The 25,436-nt window shown below is 41.1% G+C and overlaps 1 protein-coding gene across 4 annotated transcripts in view; it reads left to right on the forward strand.

Moving 5' to 3' along the window:
- The window catches only part of reln (reelin), a 115,067-nt gene that overhangs the window by 66,706 nt on the left and 22,925 nt on the right, over positions 1–25,436 (forward strand). For all 4 annotated transcript variants that reach the window (XM_088080436.1, XM_088080437.1, XM_088080438.1 and 1 more), the window contains exons 5-30: positions 116–148; positions 279–357; positions 524–620; positions 3,174–3,225; positions 6,199–6,307; positions 6,736–6,976; positions 8,002–8,147; positions 10,786–10,937; positions 11,025–11,140; positions 12,366–12,574; positions 13,115–13,243; positions 13,343–13,452; positions 13,947–14,013; positions 14,294–14,527; positions 15,611–15,772; positions 16,451–16,687; positions 16,983–17,175; positions 17,987–18,099; positions 20,442–20,579; positions 21,244–21,430; positions 22,267–22,472; positions 22,626–22,797; positions 23,039–23,245; positions 24,503–24,738; positions 24,902–25,059; positions 25,151–25,358. In XM_088080436.1, coding sequence (XP_087936562.1) covers positions 116–148; positions 279–357; positions 524–620; positions 3,174–3,225; positions 6,199–6,307; positions 6,736–6,976; positions 8,002–8,147; positions 10,786–10,937; positions 11,025–11,140; positions 12,366–12,574; positions 13,115–13,243; positions 13,343–13,452; positions 13,947–14,013; positions 14,294–14,527; positions 15,611–15,772; positions 16,451–16,687; positions 16,983–17,175; positions 17,987–18,099; positions 20,442–20,579; positions 21,244–21,430; positions 22,267–22,472; positions 22,626–22,797; positions 23,039–23,245; positions 24,503–24,738; positions 24,902–25,059; positions 25,151–25,358 — 3,991 coding nt within the window. The remainder of the gene's footprint in view (positions 1–115; positions 149–278; positions 358–523; positions 621–3,173; positions 3,226–6,198; positions 6,308–6,735; positions 6,977–8,001; positions 8,148–10,785; positions 10,938–11,024; positions 11,141–12,365; positions 12,575–13,114; positions 13,244–13,342; positions 13,453–13,946; positions 14,014–14,293; positions 14,528–15,610; positions 15,773–16,450; positions 16,688–16,982; positions 17,176–17,986; positions 18,100–20,441; positions 20,580–21,243; positions 21,431–22,266; positions 22,473–22,625; positions 22,798–23,038; positions 23,246–24,502; positions 24,739–24,901; positions 25,060–25,150; positions 25,359–25,436) is intronic.

Consider the following 25,436-nt stretch of genomic DNA (forward strand, 5'->3'; position numbering starts at 1 on the left):
TAACTAGAAGTTAGGCCAAGGACTGGCATCAGACAAACATCAGATTTAAACTTAAAAAAGATGTTACTGCCGCATAAACTACAATATGCACTCTCTTCTTCTCTGTCTGTTTCAGCTCCAACAGAGTCCCCATTAAGGCCTAGTCTTTGTGAGTATGCATTTGATATCATGCTGTTATTTCTTAGCTTTTGATATACCAATTATATATGGGTAATTACTACATGAAAACACATATATACTTTGTGTAAGTGTGAACACTTTGTGTGTGTGTTGTGTAGTGGAGCTCCATGGCAAACATGCTGTGCTGCGGGACGACTTTGACTCCAACCTCCAAGGAGAGCTGGACCCGAGCATCTGGTAGGTGAAAAGGTTATGACTCCTCTTGTAATCTTAGGGTACAGTTACTATCTACAACTCTGGTGCCATGGTGATGCTTCTTGCTTTTGTTATCACTCAGTTTTCTCTCGTCTTGTCTTGTCTTGTCTTGTCTCATCTCCTGTTCTCTTCTCTTCTCTCTTCCTAGGTCTGAGTGTAGTAACTGTGAGGTGGGAGAGCAGTGTGGTGTACTGCTGCATGGCAGAGCGGTCACTTTCTGTGAGCCCTTTGGAGAACGAGAGCTGGTGAGTGCCATGTTTGACCACGCTGCCACCGCTGTACATTTTACGGCCCATTGACCATACATCCAAACCAACCACTCAGTTGCCACAACCACAGCTAGAGTAATTTGCAGCATGCTAGCTGTGACCACAGCAGAATGTTTAAATATCTGCATCTCTGAGACTTCCCACAAAGTGCTACATTACTTTTGCTTTCTTACAAAGGAGGTCATGTGTCATTTTGCAGTTTGCTAATATCTGTTCCATTTATTCTGCATGCTCAAAAATTAGTAAGAAGTCCAAAACATGTATGTGCAATACGAAGATTTACATGCATTTCGGTAGGCAAAAATAAGCCAAGATGAAACAAAACATTTTTGGTTTGTTTCTGTGTGTTTGGCTCGGCATGACTTAATAATGCCCCAAATGTATCCCACTAAGAGGTTCTACCACAAAAAAAACTTACAGCAAACATGGAGCCAGTATCATGCAGCAGTTTATAGTAATAATTCCCTCATGTTTGAGGTAAAAAACAAATAGCATGCTGACATTATACAGAAGTGTTAAAATAGAAAAAGTGATCATGCCAATGTACACCAGTAACTTTCTGTGTCTCATGATTTTTGTTTTCTATTTTCATTCTTCTGTGTCAACAGGTTCCAAACATTATATAATTTGTCCAAAACAGCTTTTTTCATTCATCTGCCTACTTAAACTTAAAATATTGCTGCACCTGTTTGGCATTTATCAGATTTTGTTCCAGCAGTTTGAACCAAAATTAACTTCCTATACCTCTGCAGGATACAAAAGTTTAAGAATGTCATGCAAAGTTTTATATTTAAAAGTGAGAATGAAATCATAAAGACACATACCATGCTCATTTTACAGTAAAGCACAGCAGTAGTAGGATACTGCCTGAGATGCAGTGTGGTGCACACATACACATCATGCAACAAAACACACAAACGCATACACGCATAATTGCTTATCAAACCTTTTCATGCCCTCTTTCTATCTTTACAAAGTTGATTTCAAACTGTTTATTCTGCTGTAAGAGATGAAAGCCAGTCAGCAGCAGAGAAGTCTTTAGTGCTTCATGATTCTATTTACTTCTCTGATAAACAGTTGCTTTGTCTGTCACTGCTCCAAATGTTTGATGCCGCTGGCTGGCAGCTCTTCTGTCAAGTGCAACAAGCGTGCACATCCAAAAACACAGAAACGTTTACACACGGATATTCTCAAACACAACAATCATCAGCAGTAAGAACATACAGTCATGTACACACAGCCCATTATTTGCTTCTCTTGTAATATCTGTCTTTCTCACACACACACACTGTCTGCTATACATACATATACAAATTGTATATAGTATGTACACACACACACACACACACTCATATAAACACACATTAAAAAGATAACTTACAGACCATTTGTGTCTTATATGTTTACTCACCTCCAGCACTTTAAGTTGTCAACCCTCTGCAATGATGTAAAAATATTTTGAAAACACTTGAAGGGGCTTTCACACAGCTGCGAGGTAATTTGCCACCTCCAGTCATTTCAATAAAGAGAAGGTGACAGAGGGGAAGCAGTTTTGAACAAGGCGGTAGAAGCATGAAGCAGTTATTGCTCATGTGAATGTGCATAGGTTTTGCTCTGCCCTGCAGAGTTCATTCGTTCATTTGGTTTTGATCCTCTGGTGGAAGCTGTCGGGCTCAAAGAGAATGGGATGGGCATCGCAGAAGCAGAAAGAAGACAAGATGGAAGCGCTGATAATGTTGGTGTGATGCGGCAGCATCAGGGGCTTAAAAAATGAAACAACTGTGGAGGTGCCAAAAATTGCCATTCTGTGAATGGCCACTTTAGGCTGGCTCCCAAAGCCAATAAATCCCCATAGACACCCAGGTTAAAATACCCAACCTAACATCAGAAATAAGCATGTTTACAGCCTGGTACAAAACACACTTTTGGTCTCTGTAGCTAATTTAAATATTCTTGATAAGTGTAGGGTGGATGAATGTTCGCTCACCTGTTAAACTTGTATTAAGCCTGAAAGTTTGCGGTTGGTTGTCCGAATACTTGAAGTTGTGCAACACAGCACTAGCAACTTACAAGGACAACCCGAAAAATAAAAAAAACAGGGCCTGGGACAGCATTTTCACCAAACTTTAGATGACTGGTAAATTGTCAAAATAGGTAAAAATTTCTTTGATATTGGTTGTCTTGCAACACAATGTATTATTAATCACTGAGTATTTTCTTGAGGAATTATTTACACAACGCCAAACTAGCTTGCACTTGCACCAATGTCTGTCATTGCAGCTGTGGAACGTAGCAGCAGCAGCTGCTTTTAGAAATGCTTTGATTTTTTGGGGAATGCTTTTTTGGGTTGTCAATGCGATTGACATGCGGCGATGTGTAAGCAGCTTTACATTATTGTTGGATGTGATTGCAGGTGCACAGACTTTGTATGTTAAACCATAAAACACATAAAACAAAACTTTTCAGCTGGGTTATAAATTCAAACACTTTATTGCAGCAAATCATATTGACCTTGTGTTTCTTCTCCAGACCACTGTACCTCTCAACACGAGCACAGCCTCAGTCCTGCAGTTTGCCCTGGGTGAGTTTTGTGTCTCCACATGCACTGCAAACAGTAACTACATGAGGACAGATTTTGTATAACAGACTTAGGTTTGAGACCTTTAAAATCCTGTTCAAATATCTTAGCTGTGAATGCAACAGTGTTTTGCAGCAATGACAATAGATCCCTTTGTCATCCTCAAGAAATAGGCATCTTTTGCCAGGTTACATGTCAGTAAGCCAACTTGTACACAGTACTTTTCTGTGTTTCTTTCTCCCTCTGCCTCTCCTATCACAATAATGAATGATTTACAGCATTCTAGAAAGACACCCAGAAGGCCATGGCAGTTTTTAGAGGTGTTGTATTTTTCATGTCCATTACATGCATCCACCAGTTCTCATGGGAACATGACTGGGAGAAAATAAGAGTACATACTGTAACGACAAACCCTCACCCCCCGTCCTTTATGTCTCTCTCTCTCTCTCTCTCTCTCTCTCTCTCTCATTCTGTCTGGCTGTACTCTTGTTTGCAGGACATGAATATGAGTTTGTAATGCTGTAGGTTTGTGTACGGGGGAGATCAGTAGAGCGGTGCAATGAAGTGGTAGCAAGTTAATGCATGGCTGTATTCAGTTGGGATGGTGCAGCACGGCAGGACGATGACCGGACATGGATGCTGCACACCGTCAGGTGGCGTGGGAGGAGGGGGAGAGGAAAGGTAGAGACGCTGGGGGAAGCCTGCTTCATCCATTAGCAACCCTTAACCCCACCAGCTCCCACAGCACCCACACAAATCTGCATTTCAAAGTTGCAAAAACAGTCTGATCCCACAAAAAACTTGTTAAGCAGAAATGAACAAGAATGTGGACACACATGTACTAACTGTATCCAGCTGTTGTTAGCTACAGAGTTTTTGGTCCTTTGTCAGCTCCTCTGATCACCTCTGGACAACCCCTTCATACTGCCTCCTAACATCGCTCAGCCCTGTTAAGCTGCTGATCACTTATTTCCACTATGACACCATTTACACATAATTTTCCACTTGGCTAAGTGAGAGAGTGTGGGAGCAATCATTGAGAAAAAGCCACCATGGCTGCTCCTCAGGATGCAAAGGATCATTGCCCTGCTGATAAGGTTCCATTCTTTTTTTAAAGTGGGGGGGATAGTTCAGATTCTTTAAGTGGGGTTGTGTGGGGTACCTATTCATAGTTCACAATAATGTTTTACCTACAGTAGATATAGGTTGGCATTCCCCCAGTTTGAAGAAGTAGGCTGGAGTCCGCTACAGAAGCTGAGCAATGAACTACTGTTGAGGGGTCAGCAGTAAAATGTATTTTAGCAACTTAAAAAAGAAAAGTCCAACCTAAAAGAAATCAATATCCGTTTCAGTGTATGCTATATTAAGACTATTTTTTCACCGCTTTACCTCTCAGACAGCCTCTTCTGATGGAGAGGACATTATTGGCCACAGTTCCACATCTATGTTTTCATCAAGTCTACCAGACTCCATTGACAAAAACCATGTTTTAACATTGCTTAACACAGAAGCTGCCTGTCTACTGCTTCTTTTATCAGTTTGTTAGCTTGTGCTACTGTGTGACTTTGGTGAATCCAAAGTAACTACTTCAAATGACATAGTAATACAATAACACGCACAAAAAACTGATTGAGGCAGCAGAACAGCGACTCTTGTGTTCTGTGAGGTTAAATCACTGATTTTTAAATGCAGTCTGGCTGTGAAGAAAGTGATATAATGGAATATGTTTTTTTTGTCAGAAATGGTTTTCTTACAGAAAGGTAAAGCAGTGAAATACTCTCAGTATAGCACACACTTCAACTGATATCATTTGTGTTAAGTGGAACTTTTTTAAGTGGCTAAAATGCACTTTACTGCTGTCCTGTCCACAGCAGTACAATGCTTAGCTTTCAAGTCTGACTCTAGTCTTCTCCAAACTGGGAGTGTGCTGATCACCATCTACTATAGGTAATACATTGACTATGGATAAATACCTCATACAACCCCACTTCAAAATATCTAAACTTCCCCTTTAACATTTTCTGGAGCTACAATTCCTTCAATAAGAGAGAAGTATGTCACTGCTGCAAAGATGGTCTTTTTTTATAAAACTAGGCTGTATATGCATTAGAAAGACACAAATACTTTTGAAATTGGTGCTAAATGACCTACATGCAACATGAAAACAGAGAGGAAGGGCTGTGGCAGTTCCTTTGGCAAAGAGGTGTAAAACCCACAACTTCCAGAAATTACTGTGCCACACCCAGCCAATTAAAGCTCCCGTCGATGCAAGCTTGGTTGTTTTTCCACAAGAAACAATATTGCAGCTGGGTGGTGATAATCTTTGTGGAATTACAGTTAAATAGTGAGATAAAATATTTTTCTAAAACATGTGAGGCGAAAAATAGGCCATCATTAACTGAATCTTGGTTCAGATTTGATTAGCGCCGCTTAATTTTATCGTTCAATCTCTCAATATAGGGAGCAGTATGGTGCCCCCTTCTTGTTCACAAACTCTTGCTATTACAGCCAAACAGTGCACTAAAACTTATTTCTGAAACATTTGAATTGAGAAAGAAGCAACACGGTGACAGAATCTTGATTTATATTTGATCGGCAATGCCTAGTTTTACCATTTGACCTGAGTTTGATCTGTGTATGAGGGAGAGAGAGGCAGGTGGGTCTCTCTTGTGATCCGCCTCTATACTCTTCGTGTCCGTGGTTTCAGACATAAAACATGTAGAAATACAAACTTCAGTTTGAGCAACAGCCCTAGAGCAAAGAGAAAATCGTCCGGTTGATGCAAAACATAGTATCTGGCATTTCTATTGAGATGAGCAGGGAGATCTGGGAACTGTAAGATGGAGGGAAGTTTACCACAGTTCATTTATTCATGCTACCCAAATTGTTACGAGACAAAACTGACTAAAAATCATCACAGTATCCCCTTAACGGTCATAAATGTCTGCCATGTGTGTGTGTGTTTATATTCCCCAGGCTCAGGCTCCTGCCGGTTCAGTTACTCAGACCCAAGCATAACTGTGTCATTCAGCCTAAGTGGTAACGCCAACACCTCAGATGACTGGATCACACTGGAGAAGATCAGGTTTCTCTCTCTCTCTTCTTTTCTTCCTCATCCATCCCACAGTCCTTCCATCTGTTACGAACACCCGCCCTCTCCCTTTTCCCTCATTCACACCTCCCCCTCTCAATTTGTTATTCCTCTCCTGTTTGTTTCTCTATGATCCCCCTGTTTTTCACCCCTTTTTCCCTGCCTCCCACTGTTTAGTCAGTTCTCAAATAGAGACATAATGTAACGATACCGTTCTTACTACAGTATTTAGTTGAAGTAGGTTCATGTTATGCTTTTGTGTGGACACACAATCCCACTCATAAATCAACCACTAATATAACTGTCCATTTTAGCTTCTTATTAATGATTAATGATGATTTAAGGCGAAAACATGTTACTTTTGTATAAACACAGATACCACACACTTTCACCAAGACCGTCATGGTGTATGTTTTCCTCAGAGCCCCGACCAACAGCAGCACAGTCGTCCACCTGCTACCCCTCCCACATCACTCCAGGGCTGATGGCGTGCGACTCCGCTGGTCTCAGGAGGCCCCGCAAGGCCCTGAAGGCTATGAATCCTGCTGGGGGCTTGACAATGTGTTACTGGTCAATGCTGCCCACAGAGCCCCCCTCATGGAGGACAACTTGGACCCTCCAGACACCGCCAACTGGCTCTTCTTCCCTGGTGCTACTGTCAAGGTACACAGATAAACCGGTGGACATTTCCGTGGATTCCTTACTTTACTCATTTCTTTCACAAAGAGATCAAAGCCTTGTGGTTAGACATATGATAGAGAATCTAATAACCAGTGAAATGAATAAAGAAGTTTACTGTTGCTTGAGAGACAAATGTTCCACTTATGCTGCATATTAAAAGGAGGTGACCATAATCATGAGGTGCTTTCAATGTCATGATTATGGGAGGGGAACATCATTTCCACATGAAAGGTGTTTCTATTTGCAAGCATTTTTTTAGAGGAACAATTTACCTCAAAATAGAAAATAACATATTTTTCCTCTCACCTGCAGTGCTATTTGTCAGTCTAGATTGTTTTGGTGTTTTGTGTTGGACGTATCAGCCGTAGAAATATCTGCCTTCTCATAGAACTAGATGGCACTTGTCTTGTGGTGCTCGAAGTGTCAATTTGAAAACTCTACAGCCATGGCTCCTTCCAGAAACCATGACCCCCTTACTCAAGGTAATGAACAGACCTTGTTATGAGCAGTTTAATGTAGGAGCTATTTTCTTTCTATCTGAACTATACCTGCCAACTATCACTGCACAGAAAGAAGTGTGCAATTACTGCTAGCTCATCTAGCATCAATGAGCGGTCCATCAGTAGATGCATGCTTCCTTTTAGACAGGTATTTGATTGCCAGGTGCAGTTTTGTGGAAAGAAAATACTTCCTACATTAAGCTGCTCACAACAAAGTCTGTGGTTATCTTAAGTAACCAGGTAATCATTTCTGGAGAGAGACATTACTGTCGAATTTTTCCACTGTATTGTTTTGGTGCTTTGAGCACCACAAGGCGAGTGCCATCTAGCTCCTTTATATTTAAGAGAGATGGCAGACATCTCTGCAGCCGATTTCTCCGACACTTAGCAACTCACACCAAAACAATCTCAATTAATAAACAGCACTACGGGTGAGAGGAAAAATATGTATTTTTGATTTTGTGATTTACTGTTGCATGTGTTAACACCTGTGTTCTCATTGGCCAGCATGCGTGTCAGTCTGAGGGCAATGCCCTCTATTTCCACGGTGGCGAGGGAGTAGGCTACAGCTCTGCCTCCACCAGAGACATTGACCTGCATCGTGAGGAGGGAAGGAGCTACTGGGAGGAAGACTTTGAAAGCCCACCGTCAAAGTAAGTCAAGATGGTGGTCTTTTTCTTTTACTGGATCATTTTATCCATATATATCCTAAATAAGTAGGCAATTTTAATTTTATTGCACCTGTCAAAACCCTAGATGCCAAGATGCTAATGTAATAAAACTGTATTTGGTTGCCAGACCTGAGACAAAAAAAGTATTTTATGATGTTAAAAGATCAAAATACATAACAAAGCCAAACCATAAAGGTTTAAAAGTAGCTAAGAAGCATCTCTAATTTAAATCGAAAACCAAATAACACAAGAAAATATTATAAATGATGACTAATAGGTCAATCTGGTCAGATAATTTATGCATTTATTGTAGCACCAAACCATACAATAGCTGGGAAAGACAATTAACAGAGGGATTATTTTGGTATCATGTCAGTACTCCGGTATTTCTGTGTGTGTGTGTGTGTGTGTGTGTGTGTGTGTGTGTGTGTGTGTGTGTGTGTGTGTGTGTGTGTGTGTGTGTCTGTGTCTGTGTCTGTGTCTGTGTCTGTGCCCATGCTCTGTCACCTGTCACTTGTCATATGTCAAGTGATGCGACATGCAGCGTGTTGCACAAGTTTAAGTCGAGCTTGGGGGCTGACACAGGTGAATGCCATGCCTCTGACTGCTACAGAGACAGAAGTCCATCTGTTCAGAGTGAGACACATAGACACACACACATGCATGCTTGCAAACACACACACTGGACAGCAGATAGCAAGGAAACACTGTCAGAGGCACCGCAAGAGGTAGAGAGATAAAAGAGGAGCGATGATAGATAGTGTTACTGCCAGAGAGTAATTAGCAGGCCTCATGCGCCCGGTCTGTCAGTATGTTTTTACATGAATGTGAAGTACCTTAAACAGGAGGGTATTTCTATCGTGGCCCCACACCCTCACACCTCCTGCAGCATGCCAACATGCTACACTGCATGCAAGCTCTCACCCATCAGGTGTCATGGGCTGACACATGTGTGAGGGAGGCAGGGGAAGTTTTTGCTTACATTAATGCTCCACTCCACTAAGTGTCATTTAACCCAATGCTGGCTGTGACAGAAACACACTAGCTTATATGCTGCATGGCAGAAAATAAAGAGGAACAGGGGGGAGATGGAAAGGGGAGAGAAAGAGGGAGAGTAGGTAGAGGAACACAGGAGAGGGCTGACACACTGAGTTAACTTCTGTCAGTGCTAATGAGGATCCTCTCTCCGCTGTGCAGAAATATGTGTCTGCACGTGTGTGTGTGCATGTGTGCATGTGTGCATGTGTGTGTCTGTCTGTCTTGTATGTGTAAGTCCTCTTCCAGGTGATTTATGCCGTATTCCTGGCATTGTGAGTTTGTTTACTGGTGAGGTGTGAATTATGGTAGGTTTACTGACTTCAGGGGAGATGCAAAAGAGGCAGTCTATTAATATGAGTCTTTGGATGCTACGATTTCTGTGTCTGTGTGCTATTGTGTCAATAAACTCTCATTTGGGGTTTACATTAGGCTAAGGTTAATTAAAACTACTAATGAAATCTATTTACTTGACTGTAAATTATATATACACATTACATCGTCACTTTCAATCTTATTATCAAGTTCAAGTTTGTCGTGTAAAAAAAATTACAATTAAACGGTGGCACTCTGCCTATACTAACAACACAAAACTTTAGATTAAATACAGTACACAGAAAAATACAGTGCGAAAAATCTACAAGCAACAATGTGCAGTGCGTATGGGTGCGTCAACTGTTAAGCAACCTAACTCCCAGAGGAAAAACACCATGACTGAGACAGGTGGTGTGTTATTGATGCTGCGGTACCATTTTTATTAAGGGAGGAGTGGGAACAGAGCATGAGAGGAATGACAGGTACCGTTAATGATGTTCTGGACTTTTTTCAGCAAACATTTGGTGTAAATGTTAAGAAGTTGTGGTCTTTGCCAATAGTTTTTCCTGTTGTCTTTAGTCTTCAGTAGTAGTCCTGAGCAATCAGGTTGCCAAACCACACAGTAACACAATCTGTTAGAACACTCATGTCAAACCTCTTGAGGTGCTGACCATGTAAAAGTGTATGAGATATGTATATCAAGAAACTTAGTATTATCAACAATCTCAACAGATGACCCACTGATCTTCCTGATTTAAACATTTTCCTCTGTAATTAAACTTACTGGTACAAATTAATTACTACTTTTAAACTATATTCAGACCATCAATCCATTGACTGTGAAATATATGAGCTTTGAACTAATTGTTATATATATATTATTATAAGTTTTTTTGAGTAATACAGCTTGGTCATGATTGCTTGAGTAGCTTGTTTTTAATTAATAGAATTATTAATATTGTGGAAGTACTGCCTCATAAATATCAGGTGTTGTTTTAAAGTGGATATAGAAAAGTCCTTTTTGCTTCAACTTTTTATTAGTAAAGTAAAAGTCGAGTGCACAATGTAAGGGCCATAGAATGATGACACCAACAATGTTTTTAGTTCCCTGTAAGCCGTACTTCTTTGCAATTCTGTCTGCCACCAGGTAAGATTCCACCATTTCCACCTTAAATTAATACATTTATCACATTTCACCACAAACATTTTGTGTTTAGAAACTTCTTTTACCTACTAAACCAGCCCTTTGTGTCTGTGTTTCTTTACTCAGCTGGGACATCGAGGGAGCTGTCTATGGGACTCAGTGTGGAGAGATTGAGTCAGGCTCAGCACTTGTGTTTGAGAGGGAGGGCCGGAGGAGAGTGTGCACCCCCTACCTCGACACCACGTCTTACGGAAACCTACGTTTCCACTTTACCATGGGTATGGAAATATTTCATTTGTAATTCTTTGTCATTTTTTTAGGTTAAATAGCAATATGTCTTGAATGTGAGATGTGTTTGTGTTCAGGTGGTGGGGACTGTGAGCCAGGAGAGTCTCACGAGAATGACGTGATTCTGTTTGGAAGGTCTGAAGGCAGGAGGGAACGTGTTACGCTAGACACCCTTCCATACTCTTCTTACAGGGTGAGACATACAAAACATATTCACATACACAAATAATGTTTACTCTCTTTCAAAACCTCACAGTACATTGACGTGGAGAGCTCACTATACTGCAAACCAGTACATTGGTATTAACACCATCACAGTTACTTTTGATTCCTAGTCCACCTATCTTTCCATATGAAAGTTTCAGACTTTTAATCGAGCATTTTATGCTGTTGGATTTTTGACTATAAAGTCCTGTTTCCTGACTACGTAATCACAACAGCAGGATTGTTCTTTTCTGATATCAGACAGAATTGTCAACTCGTTTCATTTTGTTTCGATCTTCAGTTGGACACTGAATCCACTCGAATCAACTTCTGTGAGAGAGGGGGATTTTGTTATCTCCAACCAATCACTAGTGACCCATGTATCCATCTCAATCTAACGTAATTTTAAGTCCACTGTGATGCATGCATAGCCATTCCAACATACATATTTTGCTACAGTTTAAAGAGTGGAGGGGAGCAAAGTAAAAATGAACTATGATGTCTTACTGAGAAGACATGTTGAATTAAATCAGCCTCAATAGCAGCCTTTATCTTGGCTATGGCGCCCGCCATTGTTGTTATTATAATGGCGTTAGACCCATCAGTGATGCTGATTGGCTAATCAGATCCCTCTGCAGTGCTTGTTGGTCTATTATTAATTTAAATTTAGAAACTGCTGTTTTATATCACAATGCCAGACATATCAGTCAGCTTGAACTAGGAGGACTTGGTAGATTCAAAGGTCTGGACCCATGCTCAGGCTGTGCAGATTAAAACTTTGGTGTGTAAAATACATTTTGATATTTGAAGTGTTGCTCTCTCAATATGTTTCTCACAGAAATTAAGGCTGAACCAGGACATTTACCTTCTCAATATTGATTGATATACTATAAGAGCTGAAACTATTAGATGATTAACAGATCAGTGAGCAGCAGGCATTTTGATAGCTGATAATCATTTCACAGCAAAAATGCTGAACATTTTTTTGCTTATTTATTTTTCTCATTTGTGGGGATTTGCTTCTTTTCTTTGTATGTGGTAGTACACAGTATATCTTTGGGTTTTGGACAAACAAATTAGGCAATTTCAAGACACCATCTTGAACCAGAGGGTATTGTGATTGTAAATAAATTGGCGGCTTTTTACCATTTTCTAATTAGTGTTTTCCCCCCGGTCTAATATGTTCATTCTATCCTCCGTTTCTCCTATCTCAGACTCCTGCAGTGGTATCGGTAGCGCTGCCCACTGAGCTACAAACACCAGTCACGCAGTTCTGCCTGGAGCAGCGATCACATGGTGGTGCCAACCGCCATGTATGGGCAGTGGACTTCATGCAGCTGCTCCCTGTGCTGCCTGGCACTCACACACATGTTGCTCAGTTCTCCATCAACCTCGGCTGTGGCTCCTACCAACCTGCCAACAGGTGTGACACAATTTAAATCTAGGTTAGGCAGTGCTTTTATGTAAGAGTATTGCCTTTTTTTTAGTCAAAATCATGAAATTTGGCTGCAACAAAGGAGACCTTGGCCAGGCCAATCGAGACACCCTGGATTCTCTTCATTATTTTGGTGTTAAAAATGGTAAATTGTACACACAGGGAACTTGAGGGCACAGTGCGTTAATGCTGAACAGCAGCATCTAGAGAAATCTGAACTCATTTGGTCTCTAAGAATAAGAAATGTGAGTTCAAGGAGTTTCTTAAGATCGTGTTACATTTCTTCTGGGTATTGAAATCCTCAAGGTTCAAACTCTTGCAGTCATTTGAAGCTTTAAATATATTAAATTGCAGAGTGCTTTTTTAATAAAAAAAAGTAGCAGGGGTAAAGGGACAGGCTTTACAGTGGAGTCTCAGAAGACACTATTTTTTATCTAATCTAAGTTGTCATCATCTTAGTCATCTTAGACCATTTTAGTTTGAAAATTAAAATATTGAGATAAGATTTTCTCTATTATTTTTCATTAGCGTGAGTCTGGAGTTTTCCACTAACCACGGTCGCTCCTGGTCTCTCCTCCACACTGAGTGTCTGCCAGAGCTCTGTGCTGGACCCCATCTACCTCACAGCACCATCTACTCCTCGGACAATTACAGCGGGTATGAATGAGTCTGCACATCTGCACATTTGTGATTGTGCTTGTATGTATTGTCAGTCAATTGCTGCAGATAAATTTGTATTGTGTTTTGTCTCACCAGGTGGACCAGAATCTCCATCCCTCTGCCCAACGCTGCCCTCACAGAGACCACGCGGTTCCGCTGGAAACAGTCTGGCACTGGATTGGGCAACATGTGGGCCATAGACAATGGTTAGTACTACATATACAGGTCACAAGATACACTCAAGGACATAAAAAGCCATTGTTTTTTCGTTTAGTTGGATCCCTCAAATAAGTCCCCAAACCTCCTACTTTGAGGTCTGAAACCTATTAGATACAGGATCTGTCAACTAAATACCAAATACTTTCACTGTTCTTTGGTTATACCATCCCTCTATCCCTGTCACTCTGCATACTGGGAGACCTGAGCATACTTTACACATCACAAAAACAAATCACAGCACCCTTGCTGGCTGCCAAGAACTATTGCCAAGAAAACTATTCTGTTAAATGTTCTTCATGCACAACTACAGTTTATCTCCCTACTTTGACTTTCTGTATTAACTTGTGCCCACCCCTACCCACTGTCTGTATGTCATTCATGCATCTCTGTTATTGCAAACAAAACTAAAAAAAAAACCCTGAAAAATACCCTCCCTGCAGTAAAACAAAATGTGATTTTCATTTCCTGTGTTTTGTTTCAGTGTATCTTGGTCCAGCCTGTCTTCGTTTCTGCTCTGGGAGAGGACATTGTTCTCGCACAGGCTGCAAGTAAGGATCTGCTTTTTATTAAACCAAATAAATCCAACGTCTCTCCTTCAAAATGAGTCTGCTCATTATCCACCTAATGCCTTACAGCACAAATCACCATTCAAAATTAATCAAATTGTATTATGGTTATGATTCATTAATGGATTTTCATTATCTCTGTCTTCTTTTTCTCATTTATATCCTTCACTCCTTTTAATGCCTGATGTCTTCCTCTCCTCTCCTCTCCTCTCCTCTCCTCTCCTCTCCTCTCCTCTTCTCTTCTCTTCTCTCCTCTCCTCAGATGCGACCCCGGTTTCAGCGGTCCAGCCTGTGAGCTTGCCTCCCAGACCTTCCCAGCTTTCCTGTCTGAGGGTTTCTCCAGCCCTCGCCTCTCCTCCTACCACAGTTTCTCCTCCCTTCGTGGGGCTGAAGTCAGTTTTGGCTGTGGGGTGCTGGCCAGCGGCAAAGCTTTGGTCTTTAACAGGGACAGCAGGAGACACTTGGTCACCGCTCCACTCGACAGTTCACAGGCCAGGTAATGCAAGTGCTATAAAAACAAAACACAATTTTATTCTTTGCATAAAGACAAGCAGAGACATGAGTGAACTCACCTGTGCACTCTTATACATACATACACATATTCAGCATGCACTCAAGCAGGTTTGTATTCTTCAGATTATGCCACCAGTAGATTACTTTGTAAATCGTGGCTTGACTTCATCAGGTGTCTTTACTTCTGATTGATACTGCAAATGTTTCAGCCAGTCAGCTATCCACTCTCCTCCTTCCTCAATCCCTCTCTCCCTCGTACTCACTGCTGGGAGATGGATTGTGATCATGGGGAGGACTGCAGATGAGAGGAGAGATGAAAGCAGAGGATGAAAATGTGAGAAAGAGAGAAGATAGAGAGGGAACGGTGAAGTTAGATATGGCATCTGTGTTAGATTGATTATGCCTGTTGCGGCTCTCAGTGTGCCACCTGATGGCCGTATTTAATGCCAGTTTCCTGGATGATTGAGTGAACAGCTGCCTGAAAGAGGAAACTGCACCACTGTTGAAAGCACAGCTCAGCCAAGGACAGAGAGAGCTGGGGGGTGACTGGCAGCCCAAGATAAATGACGGAAATTAAAATAAATATTACATTAGTATAGTTGATTCTACATCTGCCACAACATAGAGAAACACATAAAAGGATGAAAACTTGTGTTACAGTAGAGCTGTGTATAGTTAACATGAATACATGAGCATGAACCCTGATTCTGATTCACTCTTTCTCCCTCTTTAATTCTTTCTTTCCCTCCACCTTCTCTCATCTAATTTTGTCCTCATTCATTTAATCATCTCATCCATCATCCTGCCACCTCCCTCCCACCTCTCTACTCTGCATGACTGTCTGTTTGTCTACCCTTTTAGCCCCCTCTCTCTCACCTCTGCTTCCTGAGCACTCTTGGTCACCTTACTTTTTCTTCTTCTCATTTATCAACTTGCCCTTTTCTCTCTTTCTTTGTCATTTCCATTTTTCACACTTTGTCTGTCCCAACTGTTACCGTACTCCCCTAATTGCTCCAACTGGCCCTACCCTGACTTGCTTTCATTTTCCTGCTTTTATTCTTTGCAGGTATCTACAGTTTACGCTTCGCCTGGGCAGCCGTAGCACCCTGAGCTCATGTCCCGCCCCAGACCAGCCAGGAGAGGGCGTACTGCTGCATTACTCCTCAGATAACGGCATCACCTGGACGCTGCTGCAGCATTACGCTTACCAAGGCTTCCACGAGCCAAGGTACCTCCTATGTGTTTGTGTGCACACGTTCCTATGCTTATGATTCCACAGAGACACTATGACTCCATTAATGCACGCATTTGCCCTGCTAATGGTGGGCTGGAGGTGTAAGCCACCGGGATCCATTGAGTCAGTTAGAGCTATCTATTTGTGTAATGAAGACAAAGTGGGCTGGGTTCCAGCTGCACAGGCCAGGTCTCAGAGCTCTTCATCACCACTGGAAAGGTCAGCAGGGGCCAGTGAGTCAGGGACAAGCTCTACACAACTATCTGACCTGCAGGTGCAAGTGCAAGTTTTTACTCTATCCACATGTATGTTTGTCCAAAACACCAAGGTACAGGAATGAGTATTGACAAAGAGAAAGAAAGAGTGATGTAAAATGCTGTATTCATTAATCTTGGTCATGTTGACCATCTGCATTGTGTCAGAATCTATTTAAGATTGGCCATGCAGCCTGTGATTATGCAGTGCTTTAGATCCAAGTCAAAGTCTGAGTCACAGTTACTTGTGTAATTAATTCCATCCAAAATGCCATTTTGGATACTGTCCTCAAATACATGTCATTATTGTCACATTTTTGCGGTTGTGACTATGGCGCATGTACTACTTACATCAGGCAAACTTTCCAGTAAGTGTCAGCAAAGCTCAGTTTAATAATCTCTTTCCCCAACCAAACAGGATTGTGTCAGTTGAACTGCCGGCTGGTGCTCGTAAGTTTGGCGTGCAGTTCCGTTGGTGGCAGCCGTACCATTCAGGTCGTGGTCACGATGTGTGGGCCCTGGATGAAATCAGCATGACGTCTGTGCTGTTCAACACCATAAGTCTGGACTTCAGCAACGTGCTTGACGTCACCCAAAGTCTTGGTTTCTATCTTGGTCATGTCCAGCCCTATTGCCAGCATGACTGGACCCTCAGGTAGGAGATACAAATACTGTATTGGTCAATATTTGGCAGTAGCATTTGGTTGCTTTTGTTTTTAATTTTACTAAAGACTGTCCACATCTATTTATAACTTAATAGTTAAACATTTGCTATTATTTGCAACTTGTTCACCAGGGTCGTCTTTATTCCTACAATGCAAGAATCATGCCATCAGAACAATTTGAAAGATGCCATAATCACATACAATTTCTACATTCAGTATTAAGAACTGCACCACAATATACGACACATGGTATGGTATTTTCTCTTCCATCATGTTCTACTCTAGTTTCTCTGGTGAGCCCAGCCCTGGCTCTAGTATCCGTTATGTGGAAACTCAGTCAATGCAGATTGGAGCCTCCTACAGTCTACAGTTCTCATTGGTCATGGGTTGTGGCCGCGAGCCCTCCCCTCACATTGACACTCAGGTCCGCCTGGAGTTCTCCACCAACCACGGCCTTACCTGGCACCTGGTCAAAGAGGTAAGGAGCATTTTCAACTTTGTTCCTTATCTAAAGTGATTGTTAACATCTGATCTCTTTTGTTTTCACAGCCTACCTCACACCTTTATTTATGACAAAAAACTTGTAAAAGTCATCCTGGAGAGAGACAAGGAAATGTATCATTTATTCATGATCATGAATATTGATTCACCCATTACAGCCTTCGTAATAATATGTAAATAATGGGAGTCTTTAAATGTGGCACTTTGTTTCAGATGAGAAATTATCGCAATTACTTTTTATCATCCTACTATTAACAAATACATGGCAATACTTGAATCAGCAAGCAGATTATCTTCCCATGATTCAACAAAGATTTTCTGTGATCACAACTGGCTCATAAATATTCATAAGGCACCAAAGTATCTGCCAAGGTTTTTATTGCCTTTGGAATTGAATAGGGCGAAATGAGTCCTCCATCAGTGAATTTTCTCTAATTCTCCCATGTGCATGAAAATGCAGTCATGTGGCAAGTGCAGAATGTAACTCACTGAATGTCCCGTACTGTTAATCCTTGCTTGTCTTCCAGTGTTCAAGGTCAGAGATACTTTAATCCTCCGTTAGCCTTTTATATGCATACACTGTGAGACTAATGCATCCTCAGGGTGTGTCTGCAGTATATCATGCTCTTTCTGAAGAATTTTGCTATGAAACAAAATCCACAATGATGAATGAAAAACTTTGTTGCATGAATTCTGAGTAATCGACATAAAGTGACACATTCTCCACCCAAATGGGTATACAGTAAAGAGTGTTTTGTAATGAAAGCTCTCATTTCTTTCGCCTATAGGCCTGTCTGCCTGGCATGCCAAGCTGCTCTGAGTTTACAGCTCCCAGTGTCTACCACCCATCAGAGTTCAAAGACTGGAGACGCATCACCTTGTCTCTGCCTCAGAAGACGTGGTAAGTAACTCACATCTGTGCGGTACACAGAGAAGAAAGATTCACAAAGTGCCCTCTGGGACAGTATGTTCTGTGATCTGATCTTTCATGCTGTCTTTTGCAGTCAAGAAGCATAATGCAACTGAGATACAATCAGATATACAACATAAAGCTGATAAAGATGACACTAGGAAGCGTCCACACCTGTTCTTGTTAATAGCTGCATGTCCACACAGAGACGTACACCTCTTACACACATCTATACACAGCTTTAGAGATGTGAACAAATTATTTCACATCCAACTCAGCAGAAAAAAAGTGGAGCATTTTTCAGTGGTTAATATTGCAGCATCAAATAACACTAAGGTTTATTGCACATTAACAATTACATTTCTTTTACAAAATGCAAAATAATCAAATGCACATATACACCCCCATACCACCTTTCCAGGGTTTTGATTTTATATGTTTTTGGTGCAGATGGAAAAACTAAAGATAACATTTCCTTGTATTTCTTCTAAGAAACATCAACAAATAGTACCTTATGGGCCACTAACATTTAGTAAATCTGGTAATGTAAAAGAACACAAAAAGCAGTACTTCGATATTTCTCCAACTCATATCAGAAATTCTGTACTCTTAAAAGAATAGAGAATGGACACTTTTTTATTAACTGAATATGGGTCGTAGCTAGATGGTAACCCTTCATTTGTGAAACTGCAAACAGCTTTAAAATATTCTTGTCTCATTGTTTTATGGTGTGACAACACTGCGGTTAAAGTCTGGTCAGGTTTGGGCATAAAGAGCACTTGGCTAAAGTGAAATGATCACTTTAAACATGGAACACGGGGTTACTATCCAACCACGACCCTAAGTATGGTCAAATATTCACAGCCTTAACATTTATGACTCAAACTGAGTAAGCCAATGTTTTTTACACTAGCACAGTTCTATAACTACTTTTTACAAAATGTTCTTTTACCAGTTATTTTGTAAGTTATGAAATATATACTACATGCATGTCATTGTAGCCAGACTTGTGCTGAATACGTAAAAGTCATGTGATTATGAAGATAAACATTTTTTTAAATTGACAACAACATCAGAGCATGCCAAAATCATTAGAGCATCTGAAAATAGCCTCAGACCCCTGAGATTAAACAAACACACTTGTAAAGATTCCAATACAGATGAAGTGCACATACTTTCTGCCTGGTTCTTGTCTGGAAAAATATAGTTATCCTAAATATGGAATAAATGATAAGGTGGCTTCTCATTTGTATTTGCAATACCAGAATTGCCAGTCACTCTGTGAGTTCATATAATCTGACCACCTTACACCTCGCCACGGCTTTGCTGGCTGAACCCAAAATTTTGAAACTATGTTCTGCGTGTGAAAATACAAAGATTGTAATTGTAAGAAGATAATATCTGTAATCATGCAGTTAAAGGGCAAACAGAACTGAAACAAGCCCCATACTGAACCAGTCATCCTGCGCTGAACAGGTCCTTAGGAACACATGTACTGTTCCAGCTCTAGCTCACACATACATCAACTCAAACAATCACATAAACCTTCCACACTGTGCGCTGTGACCTCCACCTCCATTTCATTCCACCATCCAGCTCCTAAATAAAGGTGGTCTAATCTCCTGCAGGGTGTGATGAGCGGTCACAAGGTCATGGCAGTAAATGATAATAAAACAGTCGTGGGCAGTCCTGTATGATCAGGAGGTGGTCTGATTTGATATGGGTCACTGAAGCAGCGGGCCAAGAAACCTTTCTGCTATAAAACCCTCAATATACCTGACTATCTATGCCTCTACAGCCATTTGTCATCACTGCACATGCACCGAACTGCATCACCGAAAGGCACTCACATGCACAAACATGTACCCACACTGCATACACTTCCACACCCACAGCCTGCCTTTAACAGAGATGATGTGATGATCACATTGCCTTCTCTCTGACATTCATTTCACACAACTGCAGAACCTACACACTCACACACACACACACACACACACACACACACACACACACGCACACACACACACAAACACACACAAACAGGAAAACAGACATACATGCATGTGATAAGGTTAATATATACCTGCCAGAACAACTTATCTTCAAATCTCTACCCCAGTAAAGAAGTAGATTACGGAGTATAACATGATTATGTGGTCAACATGCAAGCTGCAACTGTTGATTTATGAGGCCATGTAATGCATTTTTAAAATTCTATTACTTTTTTTAATCATTTATAAGTTACAGTATTTTATTTTAACATTCTGCTCAGCTTCTATAGTATGATTCTAGTTTAACTGTTTCTGTGTGTGTATACCTTCTGTATTCAGGTCCAGTGCCACGCGTTTCCGCTGGATCCAGAACTACTATGGAGAGCAGGACGAGTGGGCCCTGGATGACATCTACATTGGCCAGCAGTGTCCTAACATGTGCCACGGACACGGCTGGTGTGACCACGGACACTGCAGGTCAGCTTTCACACACAGATGCTCCTGCTGCTTCCAAAATTGCATACTATAAACTACATACCTAACTTGTGTGCTGTCGTTCAGCATACTTTTGTGTGAAGAAACAGTAGTATGTATCTTTTTGAATGCACTGAGCTATAATTACGTCTTTTGCTAGTTGGAGATGGTTAACACAGCATGACAGTGATGTGACTAAACAGTGATTTTTAAGAAACACAAAGTCTGAACTTATTTAAAAATGTATTACGCCTAGCAAAGTGAAATCTTATACTTGCACTTAAATTTAGGAGTTATTGATAAAACGGAGCTGCTTTGGTTTCTGTCTGCCATTGTCTGTTATGAATGTTGTGTCATTACAGCATTGCATTGTGGAACATTTATGTTGGCATAGTTACCAGTGTTTGCATACTGTGATATTTTTCACCGAAAATAATATGGAATTCACCTAATATTGATTTCATATTAAGGTTTTGGACACAATAAAAAAATCTCACATACTGTTTTAGTCTACTTTATAGCTTGTTAGTATGGAACTTCAAACACACTCTCATACTTTATTACTTTTTCTATGTCAGTCAACACAGAGGCCCATAGATATTGTTTGATGGATGTTTGTGAGATTAACATTTAAGCAAACATTTTCAGCCACTTTCTTCTGTTGTAGGTGTGATGATGGTTTCTCTGGAACAGACTGCCAGCCCTCCTCGCCCCTCTCCTCCAGCGTACTCTCTGACTTTGAGTCCCAGGATGCACTGCTGGCTACATGGCAGGAGGTGATTGGTGGAGAGGTGGTCACCCCTGACATGGGCTGTGGGGTAGTCTCATCTGGATCGTCACTGTACTTCAGCAAGGTAAAGCAACTATCAACATTTCCTCTTCAAGAATGGCATTTTATTGGTCCTGTATAATAATCTTAGTTACTATGTCAGTGCATCCAGCAAGTTTGATGGAAAGTCAAGTAACAGGCAAAGGAACAAATGATGAACTTTTTGGTGAAAATCCAGAGCAAGGAACTTTTAAACAATTTCTTAACATTGTAAGAATGCAGCATTTTTGAACAACTTCATATTTTTTTCCATAAACTATGGCACTTACTTCTACACTTGAATGCTATAATTGTCCCTGTGTGCTCTGGTGCAAATCCAGATCCAGATTACAAATATAAAAATATTTTGTGTTGTTAGAAAAACTGAATTAGAGGATTGTGCAAACAGTATGCAGTCTCTGATTACTTTCATTTTTTTCCTGCCAAAACTGCTGACCCTTGACCTTTGAATTACCTCTACTCTGCAGACATATACATTTATGAAATCAAATTGCTCTGTAGAGTAGCTGATTCTCACTGGATGGGGTGTGCACACAATTTTCAGTCAGCTCTGTATGTTAGCAACCTCGTAACTTTTCTAAAGTAGTTGGCATAGCTGGAAATGTACTTGTCGCAGTTGTTACCAGGGAAAAGCCTCTCTTATTTGCTGCAAATAAAAAACAAAGTTTTCATTTAAAGAGTGTATTGCCCCACAATATAAACAAACAGAATTTATCTATTAGATCTCTGGGAAATGACCATGATACAGTATAAGTGAGACCTATGGTTATGAAAAATAATGCAGTTAATTTACATTGTGTGGGCCCCTTCCTCAAATTATAGAAATATATGTGTTGTTGTTGTTGTTGCTGTTGTTGTCAGGCTGGGCTTAGGCAGCTGGTGAGCTGGGACCTGGACACTGAATGGGCGGAGTTTGTGCAGTTCTACCTGCGTGTGGGCGGAGACTGGGCAGAGTGTAACCAGGCAGACAGCAGAGAGGAAGGAGTGCTGCTGCAGTACAGCAATGATGGAGGCATTAGCTGGGGCCTAATTGCGGAGATGTACTTCACTGACTTCACTAAGCCTCGGTGAGAAACCTGCGGATGAATAAAGGGGAATATTAATATTTTCAATAAGATCTGCTTTACTCTTTCTTGTTGTCTGTGTGGGAAAATAATTATAGATACAACTGTGATGATTAAAGAGACACATGGATAACATGCCTCTTCCTCTGTGCTCAGCTTTGTCCACTATGAGCTTCCCTTGGCCTCAAAGACACCCTCCACAAGGTTTCGTTGGTGGCAGCCTCTTCACTCTGGGGACGGCTATGACCAGTGGGCGATTGATGATGTCATAATTTTGTCAGAGAGGGAGAAACACATCATTCCCATGGCCAGTCCAACTCTACCACAGGTCAGGAATCAATTTGAGTTTTTCCTTCAACTTGTGCTTTGACCTCGTGCAGCAGCACTCGCTTCATCTTGAGATATTACTTCTTTTGTTGTAATGGAAAGTGTCAGCTAAACTGAGATAGAACAGCTATAAAAACATTCATCTTTCCGGAGTTGTAACCATTTTTCTTATGAGAAATACGTTCCTCCTACAGACACTGTCACCTGTTTACACAAAACACTCCTCTCTTCTGTCCCTACAGAACTTTTACGAGAAGCCAGCATTTGACTACCCTCTGAACCAAATGAGTGTGTGGCTAATGCTCGGTAATGAAGGCATGGAGAGGGAGAGCAACAATAGCTTCTGCGCCCCAACACCCTCTGCCATGGTGTTTGGGCGCTCTGATGGGGACAGGGTGGCCGTCACCAGGGACCTGGCCCTGCGTCCTGGCTACACCCTTCAGTTCAAGGTACCCACGTGAAAAGTGTGAAAACTTGAAAGGCAAACTTTATTTAAAAGGTGCAATCGTAGAAATAGAATGAGAGTAGAACAGACGTTCTCATTCAAATCAACGTAGTAGAATGGTCAGAATTATACTCCCGTATAATCAAACCAACTTGCTGCAAGTCAAGAGCTCACTGAGGTGATGTTCTGCAGTAATAACCAAACAAGCAGTGGAGTAGTAGTATGAAGCATGGAGAGGCTTCTTTTGTGCTCTATCACCATTGTCACTAGAGAGAAATTGAGGTTTTCTGGATTTATGTTTCACCGTTACCCACTGTAAGAGGTTAGACTTGTTAAATTCCTTTTGCTTCAGTCCCCCTGTTGTTTCAGCAGGAGATGTGTTCGAGCAGAATTCACCACACTCCTACATATCTTATACAATTTAAATTAAAGAAAAAAAAATTATGAAAGAAAAGGAAATGTTGTTAGACCTTTTTTTCCTTATCAAACAGAAATGTATAACCATACACCTTCTAAATTCAAGTTTCTCTCTTTCACGAACTAAGACTAACGTAGCTTTATTGCCTTGTTCGATCATTGCAAAACACACTTCATTCAAATTCGAAGGAAACTAAAGAAAATGTTAGTCATTTAGTTTGTCAGTCCACTGCTCCAACAATCACCAACTCGAGTTTGGTTGAAATAGATTCTTGATTCAGAGTTAGATGTGACAATATGATCATCCACACACGGTAATCCCAGCTGTTTCTCTCTGGCTGTCAGCTGTCCACTGAGCTCTGCTCTTTCTCATTCTTCAAAAGCAGCAACAGTAACATTACATCATGTTTTAACATACATGCAATTAATGGCAACAAAAGAAAAAGGGAAATATAGAAATATTCTTAAAGATAACATTGCTTTTTTGAAAAGGTGACTTCTTGAATTGCAAAACTAACACATTAAAAGTAATCTGGTACTCACTTTGTGACCATTACCCCCAACACTGCCAACTATTAATCGATCTACTCACTGTGCAAAGATCTCAATATGTGTGATGACTTAAAAGATAACAGTAGGTCAAAAGGGAGTCTCAAAGTAGTGAGTGTGACACACTTTACAGTCTTTCTGTTGAATTTGTCAAATGACCACAGTAAACTGTTAAATGTCCATTCTATTCAATCTATTTCTATGGGTGCAATTTTGAGAAACAGACACACAATACTACTTAATCAGAATTAAATTCAGAATTTTTTAATTTTCTGTCCACTGTTTTCCCTTCCAGTTGAACATAGGCTGTGAGTCAGAGTTCAGCGCGTCTGCCCCAGTCATGCTGCAGTACTCTCATGACGCCGGTCGCACCTGGGCCCTTGTGAGAGAAGGCTGTTACCCAGGAACCCCAGGGGCAGGTGTCTGTGAGGGCAGCGGTCGTGAGCTCAGAGAGCCCACTGTCTACAACACCGGAGACTATGAACAGTGGACCAGGGTCACTGTCGTTATACCACGCAATGTTGCAGCCAGGTAGTTATAGTAAGAGGCATGAAATTGGATCTGCGAAGTTGTAAAAGTGATTTTATTCATTTTCTTTAGATGCAAAATATGCAGTTATAGCAGCTGGTTGGTATAATTCAAATGTGTGCTCTATCACTTTCCTTCTCTTAATCCCCTCTCCTCATTTTCCCAGTAAAACCAGGTTTCGTTGGTTCCAGGAGAGCAGCATGTACAGAGATGCCCCACCTTTCGCCTTGGATGGTGTCTATATCTCTGAGCCCTGTCCAAACCACTGTGGGGGACATGGAGATTGTATCTCTGGAGTCTGCTTTTGCGATATGGGATACACAGGTACAATGATGAAACCAAAAGTAATGAGAAAATCAACTTCTCCGTGTATCTTTATGTTTTATAGCTTATAATTCCCTGTTTGTTTCCATAGTGGAGCAGGACAGTTGTGTCCCATCTGTGGCCAGTCCCACAGAGCTGACTGAGGGCTTTGAAGGGAAGCTGAGCCCACTCTGGCAGAGCTTAAGTGGGGGGCAAATTGGAGGCGGCTGTGGCATCATCGGTGAGGGCAAAGCTCTTTACTTCAGCAGCCCTGGGAGGAGAGAAGCGCGCACAGTTCCTCTAGACACCACCAACACACGGTGAGTTGAATTCACACCTATACATGTCTCAGCTGTTACACCAATTGAACCAGTGGCTGTTTATTTAATGTGAGTTTT

This window comes from Plectropomus leopardus, chromosome 7 (assembly GCF_026936395.1).
Source record: "Plectropomus leopardus strain MGB_pleo_1.0 chromosome 7, ASM2693639v1, whole genome shotgun sequence".
Taxonomy (NCBI): domain Eukaryota; kingdom Metazoa; phylum Chordata; class Actinopteri; order Perciformes; family Serranidae; genus Plectropomus; species Plectropomus leopardus.